Genomic DNA, 16,682 nt, shown 5'->3' with positions numbered 1-16,682 from the left:
TTTGGCAAGACCAAACCATTTTCCTCCCTCTATCTTGGCAACTGCTCCCATTTCAAGCTCTTTACTTAGCACATGCCTAGGATTGTGACTGAGAGCATGGCTGACACTGAACATTGGAGTTTTAAGCATCCAATATGCTCTGCAAGTGTTGTTCAGGTTAAGTTCACTGCTAGTGCAATTATTTGGGAATCCCATATGAGATATGTTCAGCATTGGCTGTCAATAAACAACTTAAGACAAAACTCCTGGCAAGAAGTCTGCTAAGCATATACTGAACATAGAATATCTCACACAGGTACACCCTGAAGAAAGACTTGTGGAAAAGATGTGGGTAGGTTGTTCTTGTGTGCAAGTTTCATTTAAGATGTAAGCAGAGGATTATGGAATTTGTAGATTATGGAATTTGTAAACTACTAAAACTGTACTGAAAGCTGTAAAATTGGGGTCTGTGTGGCTGAAAGCACAAGGGAATCCAAAATATGCACATGGCACAAACCTGGCAGCCAGAGCGTGCACCTGGGGCAGCACCCCAGCAGGGATGTCAGCATCAGCAGCATAAAGGTACCGCAGGAATGCAGACACTGCTTCTGCTGTCACGTCACTCAGCAGTACACGATGTGTCTGTGTGTTCCCATCCTCCTCCACTAAGAGTCCTTGGCTGTGAACCTGGGGTAGGAGGAAAGTAAAGTCCATTTGCTAGTAAAGGAACAGCAACACCAACATTCTTGTTCCTATCAGCTTAACTCCTTTCATTTGAAAAAGTCTTACCCTGAGACCAGGATCTTATCCCTCAGAGGAAAGCTAAGATGACCAGTTATGCAGAGCTTGGTACAGAACAGGACATTTACTTCCTTACTCTACAGCTGTTGGCTTCCATGAAGTTTAACTACTCCTTTTAGTTACACATATAAAAGATGGTCTTAAAAGCTCTCCAGTTAGTTTTGGAATCAAATTACTCCTCAGACCACAATTTCCAGTGTTATCTACCTCTTTACAAGCAAGCTTCCTCTGATACATTTTGAATTTACCTACCATTGATGCACTGCCAAAACTAGTTCTCCTGGTGTCCCACAGGAAAAGAGGGCAAAAATCACTTAGGAAGCTTCCTCCATCCTTGCCTCCCATAGTGTCCTCAGATAAAGTACCACATTTTCCACCACTTGGTCAAGATTCTGGTTTCCTAAGATGAAAAACCACTGCAGGTCCCAAGGCACTTGCTGTTAGGCCCAGAAGTGCTCTGTGCTGATTCTGTCTTATTAACTGATTGTAGGTGTGGGCAGTCCCAGCTTTCGTGAAGCAGAGGAGGAAAGTACATCAGCAATACTTACAACTTGTATGACCTGTGGACATCGCGCGTACAACACAAACATGTGGGCATAAAGGACTTCCCCACAGTCCACCTGGAACTGGACATCACTTAAGTGGGGGTTGTTGACCATTGCACCAAAATCTTCAGCGAGCAACCTGAGGGAGGACTAGAACACAGAAGGAACACAGACAGAAGTTATGTTACAGCTGTCAAACATTTCCCTGAAAAATAAGGGAATAACCCAGTTTATCAGCACTGCTGTACTGTGGATCCCAGTCTGGATACATTGCCTTCGCCTCCTGGAGATGATCATCAGTATTATCAACTTCAGGTCTTCCACAGAACATACAAGCAAAGACTAACAGATATTTCTGGCGTTGTTTTCGTCCACTTTTTCCAGAGTCTGGCAATTATGAAGAAAGGGTGGTCGTGCTGTATTCTACTGTACTTGTTCTGCCTTGTATTACAGCACATTATCACCCTCAGATCTTCACTACACCATATCCTGATGTGGTCTAGCCACTGCCTATTGGTCTCTTGATCTACTGCCTTCCACCACATTTTTAGGAAACTGTAATTTCCACTTTGATGGACTTGAACTCAAGTTTCTATAATTAGAATAAAGAGAAAGCGGATGACTCAGGCATGGGGTAATGAGCGTTTCTTCTCTCATTCACTGTCTGTCAACGACAGCTGAGAAGAGCAGCTCTGCAACAAGGGGCCCACACAGAACAAAACCAGTGTAGGTGTCTAGTTCAAAGGAATTTACGTGCATGGTCCTGAAACCCCTTTGAAAATTCCACTCAATTATAAAAAATAAGACATGTAATTTCGATTGTAAATCCAGAACCTCTTCCTGGGATTTTGGAGAGGGCTGGTTGATAGTGCTACCTGTAACTGGAAAGCTCAGGCAGGCCTGGGGTATGTTGACAAAGAAAGCAATGATAAATGCTCTGTTTCTGCTCTGGAGCTGCTCCCAGTATGAACCCACCCCAGGCAACCTCCTAAAGACTCAGATTCCTCTAGGCAAGTGTTGTGGCTCTGGAGGTGATCAGTGCATCAGACAAGTGTGAAACACCCTCAGCTCACAGCTGAGAGGCTATCAGACTGTAAGTAGAAACCAGTTTATAACTAACACACTGATCATTATCCCTGTGCTTTCCAAGCCCACTGTAGAGTTGAGGAACTGTAAACTTTATCGCAGTAAACATCTGCGTGAGATGCTGTTCCACCTGGAACAACACAGCTCTTCATTTTATTAGCAGGTTTCTACATTAGCAGTGGACTGTGGAAACCCAGCCTTTCTACTCGCTCCAGCATGTGCCTGCAGGCAGCCAACACTAATTAGCACCAAAACAGCAGCACGCACCAGAACACTTCTTCATAGGTGGGCTAGAGAAGACTCTGCATGCCGTGGCAGTGGTATGGACTGCTCTCCAAGGGGAAGACAGGAAGCTCAGTCTGGAAACTAATCTAGTGTTTCTTGGTTTCTTATTCTTGGCAGGTAGGATACCTGCAAGACAGTACCTCAGGAAGCCAGCAAACACAGACTCCTGATGCTACGTTCTAGGCAGCAAGCCCAGAATGGCTTTCTTGATGATGCTAAAATTATGAATCAAGAATGGGGAAATTAAATAAGGCTACAACCCTCCTGGCTGTACCATTCTCTGAAGACGGTGAACACAAAAGAACATTCTCTCCTACTGAGGTGGCCCGCCAGACTGGACTACACAGATGTGACAAGGGTCTTAAGCATGGGTGGGAATATATGCTACCAGTGTAATGCTCTGTTTGCTCTACTTGGTTACACTCTGTGCTCATATAAAGCACAAATCTCTTCCACTGGCAGTTCAACTCTTCAGCAGCGCTTCACTTGCTCAGGAAAACTACCATGGAATCAAACTAAATCTGAAAACAAAATGATCATACTGGTTTTACTGGTAACAACTGAGTTTCAGCAACAGTATCAGTTTCTGTATTTCTGCTAAAGGCCTCTGGCTTAACAGACTCAGAAAATTCTAAAACAAGATTTTTTTTTTCCTGCCCAAACTTTTTTTTAAATACCCCCAAGGAATACCTAGAGTCTCTGGGATGCTCACGTTTAATACTGATTCCCACCTCAGAGAACTGTCTCCTTCAAAAAGTATCTTAATTCTGTAAGCACAATATGAAAGTGTGTTCTCAGGGCATCCATATATACCCAGCACCAAAAGCTCCAGCTCTCATGGCATGATTATTTGTTATCAAACCAAAGTTGCACCAGATAAAATAGATGACCTTGATAAGAAAATAAATTAATTTGGTTTTATATGCACTTCAATTGAAAACTGATTAGACATCCATTGGGGACTACATATCCACTGGTGCATTTGGGGCAAGGTTGTGATCCACAGAATGCTACTAGCTTGATAAAAACATCATCTGTGGCTTAGTAGCCTGTATTCTTCACTAAGTCACCGCAGAAAACACACTGATTTTCAAGCTAGTTCCTCTGATATGTGTTCCCACAATTGAGTATTTTCTATACCAAACCTTTTAAAAACTCATATTAGCAGAAAAAAAAATGCTCATTTTCCATGGACCTCACAGCATTCTACATGATCTATCAGGCTTTAAGGCCAGATGGCAAAATGTAGTGCAAGTCAGCAAGTCCTTGTAAGAATTCTCTCTCTCATTGCAAAGCAGTGCACGGAGAGGAAGGTGATGGAGGAGGAAGACCTCCATTAAGAAACACACAGAGTAGGTGTGTGAGCCTGGGAAGTTCTGTCTCTCCTGGACTGCACCCAATGCTCTTGGACAGCCTGGGCATTAAAGCAAAGTCCTGCTTAACATTGTGCAATTGTATCCCTAGTTCCTACCCCCAAATAGTGCAGTAACACAACACTTTAACCTGGTTCTCTTTATATAAACTATGCACAATTTGGCCATTCTAAATCACCTCTCTCATCAGGTAGGACCAGTACTGAAAAATATGCATGCCTGCTTGTGGGCATCAATGAAATAACACCCATGTGTGCTGATCCCACCTGTGCCCGTGATGATTCCTGGGTAGCTGTGAACCTTAAGCACCTCTTTGTTTCTATGGAAATAAGTGGGAAATACTGCATACTTCTCTGAATTGCACAAATGCAATAGCTTCTTTTTCACAGTGATAAAAAACTACAAAATAGTAGGGGAAAAAAAAAAGAGTTATCCTTACCTTTTTACAGCTGCTTGTCAGAAGGCTCTTCTCTTTGGATGGGGGCACGAAGCCACTATGTGGAATATCACTGGAAGTCATTTCTTTTCCTCAAAGAAGAAAATACACATCACAAATCACATACAACTTCTCTGTGAAACAGAGTGATGTAAGGACTCCTAACAGGATCCCTGCCACAATAGCTCCCTAGAGAACTGTTGTAACCTGACTGATTTGAAGGCTCATCCTTTCCGTTTTGCCTTTGCTGGAGCGTTTGGCTCAGGGCTATGACAGGCTGTGAGTACCTGAGAACTATTCAGCCATGAGCTGCACCAACCTACTGCAGATCTGTGTGTGTGCCATAATCATCCAGGTGGAGGAACCAGAGAGTACAACATGTTTTCCAGCTTTCACATCTCAGTTTTCCTCCACTGGGAAAAACTACAACACAGAGCAGGATGGGACATGCCACTTTCATCCCAGCAGATAGGCAGAATGTATCTTGGATCCACATTTCAACCTAGAAAAATGCTGTGGGCTCTTGTGCTCAGAGGCAGACACTGATATCAGTTTTGCACAGCCTGAGCTCTGTGGTATTGTACAGAATGCACAGAACAGAGTGCAGAGCAACAGAAAGAATTCATGTCTTCTGAAATGGACTTTGGTGCATTCAGGGAGACCTTAGAGCTGCTTCCAGTGCCTAAAGGGGCCAACAAGAAACCTGGAGAGGGACTTTTTACAAGGGCCTGTAGCAACAGGACAAAATGGCTTTAAACAGTCAGAGGGGAGATTTAGATTGGATATAAGGAAGAAGTTCTTTCCTGTGAGGGGTGCTGAGGTGCTGCCACAGGTTACCCAGAGAAGCTTTGGCTGCCTCATCTATGGAAGTGGTCAAGGCCAGTTGGATGAGGCTTAGAGAAACTTGGTCTAATGGAAGGTGTCCCTGTCCATGACAGGAGGTTGGAACTAGATGAGCTTTAAGGTCCCTTCCAACTCAAACCATTCTGTGATTCCATGATTCTGCTGAACACCCAGGCCATTTTAAGGGATAACATTGACTTTGAAATGCACAGTTGTGTGCCACATGCAACTGTGACTGGGGACATGAGAGAGCTGCCCATAGGGAAATTCTAGGTGTTGTATTTTTTCAACCCTGTAGAGGTACAGATAAACTTCAGGTTTGTGTAATTGCTGTACCAACAAAAAAACATCCCTCTTGCACATCTCTCTCATACAACTGCCTCAGGACCTGACAAGACAGTGCACATAATGGTGCCCAAAAAGCAAGGATGAGGATTTTGTCCCAACTGTTGAGCATGTCCAAGCTCCGTCCCAGTGGAAAATATTTTGATATCTTTAAGGGAATTTTAAAATAAAATTTAGTATCTGCTGTCCAGGAGTTCTGTCAAATGCTGGGACTTAGGAATAATTTCAGAAATGTCAGCTTGACTGTGTCTAAGGCTTACTGCAGAAAAATGTTCCCCCCACAGTATCACCTCTTGGATCAACATCAACATTCTGTGGGTGCTGCCATGGCTCTCCTAACTTAGTATGGTGTTAAGTCTGGCTCTGTGTAGTTGAGGGACTAGGGACAAGGCTGGCAAAGCTGCCAGAACTTACCTGGTTGCTCTGCTTCCTGTATGTGGCCAGCATCAAGGTTCCTCTGAGTAAGGGTAAGTCCTTCCGTGGCCAGGTCAACAAGGTCCTGCAGGACTTGCGCATCCTTCTGGCTGAGAGATGAAAACTGCCCATCTCCTTCAGAGCCTGACTTGAATTCATAAGAAGCTTTGCCTCCACCCTCTGTGCAAGTGGGCTCATGAGAACTGAGTTCAGGCTGAATTTGCTGGGATACTTTTGGCTGAGAAGATCCCACTGACAGCAGAAGGGTCTCAGGTTTATGATTCTTATCAAAAGAGAAAGGAAAAAAAAAGATGCCATTACATTAGGTCTCATTATATGTATCTGCATTTGCAGAGCTTAGAGTACAAACTCTACTTCATGCTTTTGAAACATCTAGTAAAGGATTACAGAGCATTCCCCAGGTACAGGGGCTTCTGAGGCACAAACCCTCTGCAGTTTTATGAAGGACTCTCCAGAGATAAGATAGCTCTGAAAAGAAGAAAGGAAACTACAACAGAAAATGCAGAAAAGGTGGTTTTCTCCAGGAGCATGTCTGTGCAGGCAGTTGCCAAGCAGAGCTAGAAAGGATTGTGGAAATGCTTCCACTCCAACACCTAAATATTTCATTATAGCTGGAGCGCTGGCAACAGTCACAGCTGAAGCTCTCCAGGTGCTTCTGTTCTGAGTTCTGAAATGGTTTTGCAGGTACATGTAACTAAATCAAACCTTCACCCTGGAGCTGATATTTTCCAGGTTTGGTCTCTGTTTCCCAATAAAAGTAGTTCTGTTTGTTTAGTTCTAGGTAAAAATGGTTTAGCCATTTCTGTGAGTGGAAAGAATGAAGAGGGAAAACACACTCTTGCCATGATCCTAAAGGCTTGCTTTCTTTTTATTTTTAAACTTCTCTGGCAGTTTTTGGCTTGAACAAGAGGCTTGGACTAGGGCAGAAGTACTAAATAAAGCCCCTATATATGCACAGTTGTCTTTGAACAGAAGCACCAAATAATTCTTCAAGGAAAGAACGAGGGATGAAAGAGATATCCTTCTTGGAAAGCAAGTATGTGATGAGAGACTAAAAGAGCTTTGTCTATTTTGTAGGCACTGAAAGAGGAGGGTGACCTAGGTGAGAATGAACAAAACAGTGGAACTGAGAACTGGATCAAAGCTCATATGCACCAAGAGCAGTGGGATGCACAAAGAAACATGAAGTGCAAATGTTCCATTTTACAACCCCAGGAGCTCCCACCTTCTTCCCTGTACAACACCAATACCAGTCTTCAGTTTAAACTTTTCACCCAGATTCCTGCTGAGTGCTGCACACCAATAAAGCTCACACTAGAACTTATCTGAGAAAAGTGCCAAGAAGGAAAACAAGGATCAGGTTATTGTAAACATTGACAAACTAGTGGCAAAACGAGCAGGATGAGGTCCCTTTACTCAGTACTCTCCATTACCATCTGTTCTATTTTCTGAAAACTCAGAGAATAACGTGGTAACCTCAGCTTCAGTCTCCTCTCCAAAAAGGAGAAATCAAAGTTCAGGAGCATAAAACCTAACTGTGTAAGACCAGGGGAAAACAGGGCACAAGCACTGAGTATGCAGAGGCAAGGGATCACACTTCACTTGTAAGGTGGGCCAATGCCAGCCTTATGAAGTTTAACTATGCCAAGTGCATGGTCCTACACCTGGATCAGAGCAATCCCAGGCACAGCTACAGGTTGGGCAGAGAAGAGATGGACTATTCATTAGGGACTGTAGTGATAGGAACAAGGGGTAATGGGTTAAAACTTCAACAGGGAAAGTTTAGATTGGATATAAGGAAGAAATTCTTTACTGTTAGGGTGGTGAGGTACTGGAATGGGTTGCCCAGGGAGGTTGTGAATGCTCCATCCCTGGCAGTGTTCAAGGTCGGGTTGGATGAAGCCTTAGATGATATGGTTTAGTGTGAGGTATCCCTGCCCATGGCAGGGGGGTTGGAACTAGATGATCTTAAGGTCCTTCCCAACCCTAACTATTCTGTGATTCTATGATTCTATGTTTAAATACCAAATGAGGAAACAGAAGGGTTAGAGGGCAAGTGAACTAGGGCACACAAACATCAGAACAAAGACAAAAGAGTATCCCACCTGCATAGGCTTCCAAGGTACAATTGGAGGGGTTAATGCAGCAGTGTAGAATGATTCAGGGTCATAATGTCCTGTCAGAGCACTGATATTCCATAAAAAGCACTCCTTAGCTTCGGACAATGGCAAAAGCCAGGTTGCTTTCCCAGATTCGTTCTCCAAAATCCTACTAGTGGGAAGCTGAGGCGTGGGAGGGAATTCCACCTCCTTTACAAGCAGCATTGCTACTCGCTCTTGGATCCTTTTGTGGACCTTCTCCGGGTCCTGAAGTAGTAATGGTGGAGGTGTGGTTGGGCCTCTTTTACACCGTTTTTTCTCTTTAAAAAGAAAAGGAACCCAAATAAATAAACAGCTGAACACAGAAGACAGAGGAACTCAGCATGCAGCTCCTTCAAGCACTGTAGTCAGTGATGACCAAAAGACAGCTAGAAGCTGCATGCAACTCTTCAGATTACTGCAGGTAATCTGAAGCCTCACATCATCCTTGTAGAAGAAATAACTCCAGAAAAGACAACTCCTGTTCACACTGCTCTGCTGCCACTGTTCACACTGCTGGGAGCTGTCAGATCTCTACAAAATCTGGTCATTATGAAAACAACTGATACTGATGCAGTCCACCTCCCAGCCTCACAGCACAGTGCCTGTATGCCAGCACTTTGCAATAAAGGGAGAGAAACCCACCAATAAATCCATGAAGGACTCTGTTCTTCCATACTGATGATTGTGAACCACAACTCACACAAACAATGAGCAGCCTTTGTTCAAAAATCCTGTGTCTTACTAGCTCTGCCTTGCTAATGCCCATCCCCAAATTCAGCTGGAAGTACTTATTGGCAGGAAGAGACCTGAGCAGGGTCATGAAAAGTGAAGTTTCCCCTTCATATGCAGCACTTGGCACTCTCCCCTAGCAATTGTCTTCCTTTTTACATCTTTCTTCACACTGAAGCAGCAAAGCACATGCCAATACCCGTAGTGTACACATATGCCCATTATGGAAAGGAAACAAGGGATAGGGCTGAAATAGCTGCACTAATCCAGGTTGTGGAAAGATGAATAGGAAAAAATCTACTGCAGGAGAAATAACAACAATCTTTTAATGTTATTTCTTTTCACTTCCATGGTTTACAAAAATAAGTGCTTAAGAATACTTCATAGATTCAAACCAATCAAACTGAAAAGAAAGCATTATATTCCTAACAGATTTCACTAAAACCCATGGACACCTTGCAGCCTTTCTTGACTGTGTGTGGATACTGAATATTGTTGAAGTTCTGACAGCTTAAATGAACAGAAACAGGGCTGTCATCCCTCCTATGCCCCATAGATAAATGGGTTATGTTCCTCCTCCACTAACACAGCCTTTAATGCTAACTCACTTTAACACATACCTGATCCTGGCTTCCATCTGATTGGCAAAGCAGCCACTGGTTTCACGTTTGTCACTGATTTTGCTTGCTTCTGCTTTTCTTGCTCCAACAAAGAGCATGACATTGCCATAGCAACCAGAAAATCTTCATCCTTAGTCTCCATTTTGGCCCTCTTATGCGTTTTCTTCAATGCCTCTTTGGAGGAGCCTTTTCGCTTTGACCTGCTTGGTTGATTGCTGAAATACAGGAATGCAGCAAGAAACCCAAGTTAATGTGGCTGGATCCGAGACAAGAAATACGGAGCACTCCAGACCAGCTGCTCTACTTGATCAGAGACTCCCATATCAAGGATAATGAAAAACTATTCAGTACCTTCTTCCCTAGAGTGAGCAAAGGATTTCTTCTCATCCATGGAACTTAAAAGCAATTTAAAAGCTTATTCTGAACAGATAAGCACAAGCTCACAGCACTGCAACAAGCATCCTCTTTTACCTTGAATGGTTTTTTTTTTGTACCAAAGTGGAAAAAACAAGTTGAAGCAGGGTAAAACCAAGATCACCAGAAAATGCTTTCCCACTCTTCTGCTTCCACTGGAAATGGCCCTTCCTCAGCACAAAGGCACTTAGGAGCCCTTTCAGCCAGGCACCACTTGTCCTACTCTTGGATTTGCTTCTGATCAAATCCAAGAGAGCAGATGCAGCTCTGTACTGAGAACATCTCAAAACATCACGTCTGTTTCTCTTTGGCTTGGGGTGTAAAGCACATACATCCAATATAGCCACAAGCCGAACAGCTGAGGCATTGGCATGACAGATGCTCAGGAGACTACATGCTTGGACTGTGTGGTTTGCTTAAGCAAAAACTCACCATTCAGCTTTACTGCAATAACCTCCTCAGAGAGCAAAAATAATTCTGACAAACCAGTGTAAGATCATTTACTCCCCATGTTGCTCCAGCCTGCTGACTTTTACAGTCACCCACCACCTGGCTACTTCTAAAGGAAAGCAAGATGATTTCTCCAACTACCTAACACATTCTCCTTAAGTAGTACTGGGTCACGACTCGACCTTCTTTGAACTTGGAGCCCACCCAGTTTGGAAGTCTGCCTTGCTTCTACCATTCATCCTGAGGAGCACAGGTTCAGTGTTTCTCAGGCCAAAGAAAGTAACCAGCATCTTTTATTTTTACTAGCTTACCTGGGACACTGAAGAGGTGCTTCACCAAGGGTGGAAACCTGCAACTGCACTGCCTGAAGCAGCATCTTAGGGGGCACGTTCATCTCAACAGCACAGCGTTTCAGGTGACTGACTCGGCTCTGTGGAGTCTGGAACTGCTTCCCACAGATGGGACATTCAGGGACCAGTGGTTTGCTGGAGGATGACAGCTGTGCCTCTTCCATCTCATCCAGACACCTGTGAGATGATGGTAAAACTTACCTCTGAAGACTTTAAAACCGTCCACACTAAGATTTAAACCATATTAAAGGAAGCACAATCATCTCCAATATCTGCAACAGTCAGAAATATCCCTTGAAGAAACAAGAATTACATGCCTACCACTGTGATGAATATAACAAATAACAGTTATATAGATATTATTGCCTCAGAGCCATATTAGAAACGTTGTGCTCAAAGCAAGTGCAGATAATAACCCTCTTTAACTTTGTGATGGATCCATCACCTAATCCCTCTCTCTGCATTCACGTTAACATTCCAGCTACTTACAAACCACTGTTAAAAAAAGAATCACCTATCAGAGAAATCAGTCTTCCTCACCCAAAACAGGACTTCTTGTCCTTCTCACTACTTCTGTAGGCATGACCACATGCAGAGTCCAAAGCACAAATGTTTTCTAGTTGGATATCTCACTTGACAGTGTTTTATGTCACACAAAAGGCAGCAGCTGAAATTAACACTTAGGAGTGCAGGATGATGGACTTCTAAGAATTTCTGGTAGGCCAGAACTATGTCTCCAAAGACATATAGGGTGTGAACTCCTGGATCTGCAGTGCCTATTATAAAAATCACTACCTGATTAGGAAATGACACACACCACCTACACACACAGGGCTGTGTTAAGAGACCATTCATCTGATGTATGAGGACTGGTGACTACTCGTTCACCAGTGCATCTATCCACCTACAGCTTTACCTCTTGTGATTAAGACCGCTATCAGAAAATCCATTGCTAATATAACTTTATAATCTCATACCTGCTTAACAGTTCAGAAAGCAGACTTAATTTCCAAAAAGCACTTCTGACACACTGTCACTGTTTTACAACCTCTGTCCTCTCAAGCAGCAGTAAATATCTGAAGACACAAACAGCAATAACAGCTCTAAAGCTGCAGGTGCAGATAATCCTAATGAATGTGAGTCACTTAATAATGTGATGTAGGATTGGACAAATTAAATCCCTCTTGCTTCTGGTGGAGCTCAAATTAAGAAATTACAATCATTCAAATGTGCCATTTCTGATACTCTCTCAACAGAGGAGCACAGACTTTTAATTTACAAAGAGCTATCTGTACATAATATATTAACAGTTCTTGATATTTACCACTAAGGAAACTGTTAAATTAGGGCACTAATGTCAATTTACTCATTTTTCTAAATAGCATCACCCTTCCCCCAGCAAACACAGTGACAGACTAGCTGTCCTTATAAAACTAGCAAAATAAAGCAAATGTTACTTTGTTGGCCGAAATCAGTAGGTCTCCAAATCTGCAGCAGTGGGTCCTCATTAATTTTGATTCATAATTGAAGCTCCTCCGCCACACTACCAATGAAAGCAGCACTGGCCTGACAACACACATGCAGAAGCCCTGGAGGGCAAGACAATCAGCTTCTGCTTTGAGATCAAAACGACTTGTTAATTCAAGCCATAAAGGTCAATGCCACTCTGCAGATTCCCCTGCTACCATGTTCTTTAATGGCTAAACTGAGTGAGCGGTCTGTGAGGCGAAGGGGGAAAGCATGTGGAAAAGACACATCATTCTGGTCTTTCACCTGTTAACATGCTGCTCTCGTCGCTTTGTGTTCATGGCTGAGAGATCCTTCTGGCAGATCTGACAAAAAAACAAGCCTGCATCTTCCAGGCTTGCCAGGGCTTCCTCTTTGGTTTCCTGCTGAAGAGCCAAAGCCAGAGCACCGTCATGTTCCATGGAGGGAAGATGGTGGATATCTGGCAAAGAAAGGATTATCTCAGACAGAAAAATGAGAATCCTGTATGAAAGGCAAGGAGCTGTTGTACTTATTTATTAGTTTATTAAACTAATGTTCATTATTAGTTTATTACACTAGACACATAAAAATTAATTGCAATCTTTCTCTTGCATCTTCACACCTGACCTCTCACAAGGACATGTACAAAATGTTCTCTATAAATGCTACAAGATTGCACTAGCCAAAGGGCAGGAGGTGGCAACTGGTTCACAGAACATCACATGTCAGAGCCAAGTGAAGGGCAAGTTTCGGCTAAAGTTTCTGGGGACAACATGGCATCTTATATATTACATATTAAAACACAGCGGATTGTCCATCCAGAATCAACAGGGCCTTGACTTATAAAGAATGAAACAAGACAAAATGGCTGTGAATTCAGTTCATCTGCATAGAACATATCACCTTACAGACTGCCTGGAGATCTACCAAAGATGGGGCCTACCTAAAAGTCATATTTACCTAGCAGCTGACTAATGCTGTCCTAAGGGAAGGATGACAAAGTTCACTGATCCTGCTGGAATTCCAACCTGTTTCCAAGAAGACAATTATCCCTCTGGAATCTAAAATGAGGTTAATTCAGCCTCAGAGAAGAGCTGGGAGAAAACTCCGTATAGTCCTTTAAAATAGAGAAAGCAAGATTTCTCAGCAGTCTGGAGTGATTTATTCAGTGCTGCACACTGAGCCATTAGGCTGGCTAGGAATAAAGCCCAGGAATCCAGGCTGCTTCTCATGCAACCATGCTCACCAGCCCACAGCACTCCTCCTGCATGTACCAGAGCTAACAGGAGAAACATACCATCCTCTGGTGGGTTCTGCTCCTTGCTTTCATCCGGGAAATCTCCATTGGCTACAAACTTTGGCAAACCATCGTCTGTGCTGTGTTTTAGCTGCTCAGGTGCCACTCTCTTGAACTGCTGCATCCTCTCCACTACCAGCTCTGCTACCCGCATCTTCGACCCTGCAAGCAGTGGTACCTTTGAGGTGGGTGAAGAGCAGGTCCCTGGCTGTGTAGCAGGATAGAAGGATAACATAGTCTGGGAACAGCCACGCAGAGTATTTACTGTAGGGAGGGAAAGCACCAGAGCTTTACCAGTCAGTTTTGAATACAAAGCCAAGCTGCCCAGAGAGCTACTAGGAAGTTTTCCTCAACAGCAGCCTAAGCCAGGCTGTTTTGCAACAACCATTCTTAAAGGAAGTGAACAATTTGTTTTGCTGCTACATGAGTTTATACTTGATAACCACAGTATCAGGCTTCTGTGCTACAATGGAGTTTAGATATTGCTACATCCCTTTTAGAGGAAGGCCCAGAAATCCAATATGCTGGGCTGCATCACAAGCAGTGTGACCAGCAAGTCAAGGGAGGTGATTCTCCTCTTCTACTCCACTCTCATGACACCCCACCTGGAGTACTGTGTTCAGCTCTGGGGCTCCCAACATAAGAATGTAAACCTGTTGGAGCAAGTCCAGAGGACTTATGTAGACAGAAACACAAGGATCAGGCCTGCTTCGATCAGTGGTGCTGTATGGCCCCTCCAGGTGCACTCCTGAAGACCTTCCCTGAACTACAGAGTCTTTTCCCTCCCAACGTATTTTCCATCTGAACAGTTTTGGTTCACTCACCTGAGAGAGTCCTTTGGCCACACCCATTGGTTACTGGACTTGGCTGGCTGGCAGAGAGAGGGTTTCTCTTTCCATCCCCTTGTACAGCCTCACCACTGTTACAGGCCACAGCATCACCATCTTCTTTGTGCACCAATGTTTGTTCCTTTGGTCCCAAATCTTGAGGCAAGTATGTCTCCTTCACAGCTGGTAAGCGATGATGGTTTTGGCTCTTAGCAGCAGCTTTGCCTCTTCTTAATTTGCTTCTTGCTGCAGTGCTCTTTGACCTGTTCTGAGCCCTTTTTGCTGTCTCAGTATCCCCAGCTTTTTTATTTCCTCTACCCAAAATATTTGCCCACAGCTCTTTAAAATCATTGTCCTGTTCATCCATTGGCCTGCAGGGTCCAGAAACACTGTGGCCTTAACAACACTGTGAGGACTGGAAAGCAGGAGGAGATACCAGAATCAGTTCATCATCTGTGACCTGCTATCTTCACCAATTCTCCTCCACCACCTCAGAAATGTCCATTCTCCAGACTTCAATGAGGTCAACAGAGTGGACACTTCTGTGTTGTTCCGACAGCTCATTCTTCCACAGTTAATTCACAGCCATTTAGTAGAGCACATTCTCCATGGACCCCACCTGCTTTCACAAGTTAAGCACCCCAGTTTGTGCAGAGCATGTGGAGAAGCTTCATGATGTGCTACAGTGCTTCAGAAAGACACTTAAAAAGCCCTTAAATAAAGAAATAAAAAAGGTGGTTATGTAGGATGGTATATGCAGGTACAGTGTATGACAAGCTGGTGAAGAACTTTGAAGGAGGAAAGGATTTGTATAAAATAGTATGATTAGAAAAAGCACATACTGACCCAAAACACCATCCCTATAATTCTACTACAGACAGGCACAAGCTACATGAGGAAAGAAGAGAAAGCTTTCAAAACAGATATCTGATACTGGGTAGGCTTTGGTCCTGGAGCTCAGGATTTGAGACTGTCCCTTTTTTATATGCATTCATACTTAGGTTTATATAACACAAGACCAGCAAATGGAGCAGGGAGAAAAAAAAATTCTTTCACATCAAGCAGCTATTCTAGAATGTAAAAATCTGCTTTGCAGCACAGCAGCTTTAAAGAGGAGAGCCCGACCTCATTTTGAGAAGCAAATAAAGGCGGTTTCTGGCATTCCAAAAGGGTTTCTGGGACAAGTCTGAGAACAATTCTAACATGTTCATCCTTTCTCTCCTCTTACTTCCATGCCTGCTCACCTTCAGGATTAGCTCTCCTGCCAACTAATACTGAACTCATCCTCCAAGTACTCAATAAACCACGGCACTGACCATGTTTCACAAACTGCTGTCAAATACACAAGGTAAACAGACTAAACAAATGGTATTTTTAAATGAGTTTCTTAACCTTTTCAGCTACAGTAAGAACAGCAAGACTAGCTAGGGGTTACGTGGAACAGCACTGGGTACAATGTACAGATGGAAACGCCACCAACCCCCAGGCAACATTAAAACTAGATCTCTATTCTTAGACATTTTGATTGTCCTCTTCTTCCTAGTCCTAAATTCACCCTGGTTCTGGCTATTTTAACAGAGGTTTTATATTGCTCCCAAAAGCTATTTCTTTCAAGCCTAAAACAGAGTGTTTCACTTGGAATGGCAGCAGCTGTGGTTCAGTTTCTCCAGTAAAACTCTGGGCACAGAAAGACTCAAAAAGCAGGAAAAACACATGCTAGATTGTTTTCTCAAATGGCTTGGCTGCCGACATTCAAGGCTGAGGAATGCTGGTTATACACTTTAATGGGTCAGCCTTTCCTATAAGCAATTACAGATGTTAATGGATTTATTTATTTTAAACTCAAGCTCCCAAACCAGCAGAGGATTTTGCTGTCAATCTTGGAGTCATTTCCTGTTAGAGAGAAACTGAAGTTTTATGTAGCCAGTTCATAAATTCAATTTTCCTGGACAGAATCTTGGTGTAGTTATCACTGTAAATTTACCATTTTTTTCTAAGTAGGAGACAGCATATACAAAACCACAGAAACTTACATCCGTCATGGCTTTAAATACCTCTCACAGATGCATTTGTACTGGCGTATTATTTATGGTGAGTTCCTGATATTAAACTTTAAAACAGACCAGCGCTTTTGCATTTGCAGTCAATGTTCAGTGCCCCAGGTAGACCAAGTCTGACATACAAGTGATGCAAAACTAAGGATGTATCTGTCTTACTCCTCCCTTTCCAGACTCGTAT

The 16,682-nt window shown here is 43.3% G+C and overlaps 1 protein-coding gene across 3 annotated transcripts in view; it reads right to left on the bottom strand.

Annotated features, from left to right (window-relative positions):
- Positions 1–16,682, bottom strand: part of SLX4 (SLX4 structure-specific endonuclease subunit) — a 31,405-nt gene that overhangs the window by 6,839 nt on the left and 7,884 nt on the right. For all 3 annotated transcript variants that reach the window (XM_034065428.1, XM_034065429.1, XM_013129937.3), the window contains exons 3-12: positions 14,442–15,156; positions 13,618–13,881; positions 12,606–12,780; positions 10,794–11,009; positions 9,619–9,833; positions 8,234–8,547; positions 6,108–6,390; positions 4,509–4,597; positions 1,329–1,475; positions 497–666 (exon numbers count right to left, since the gene is read on the bottom strand). In XM_034065428.1, coding sequence (XP_033921319.1) covers positions 497–666; positions 1,329–1,475; positions 4,509–4,597; positions 6,108–6,390; positions 8,234–8,547; positions 9,619–9,833; positions 10,794–11,009; positions 12,606–12,780; positions 13,618–13,881; positions 14,442–14,811 — 2,243 coding nt within the window. In that variant the 5' untranslated portion in view covers positions 14,812–15,156. The remainder of the gene's footprint in view (positions 1–496; positions 667–1,328; positions 1,476–4,508; positions 4,598–6,107; positions 6,391–8,233; positions 8,548–9,618; positions 9,834–10,793; positions 11,010–12,605; positions 12,781–13,617; positions 13,882–14,441; positions 15,157–16,682) is intronic.

This window comes from Melopsittacus undulatus, chromosome 8, assembly GCF_012275295.1.
Source record: "Melopsittacus undulatus isolate bMelUnd1 chromosome 8, bMelUnd1.mat.Z, whole genome shotgun sequence".
Lineage (NCBI taxonomy): Eukaryota > Metazoa > Chordata > Aves > Psittaciformes > Psittaculidae > Melopsittacus > Melopsittacus undulatus.
The sequence above is the reverse complement of the archived record's forward strand: the minus strand, read 5'-3'. Positions and strand labels throughout refer to the sequence as shown.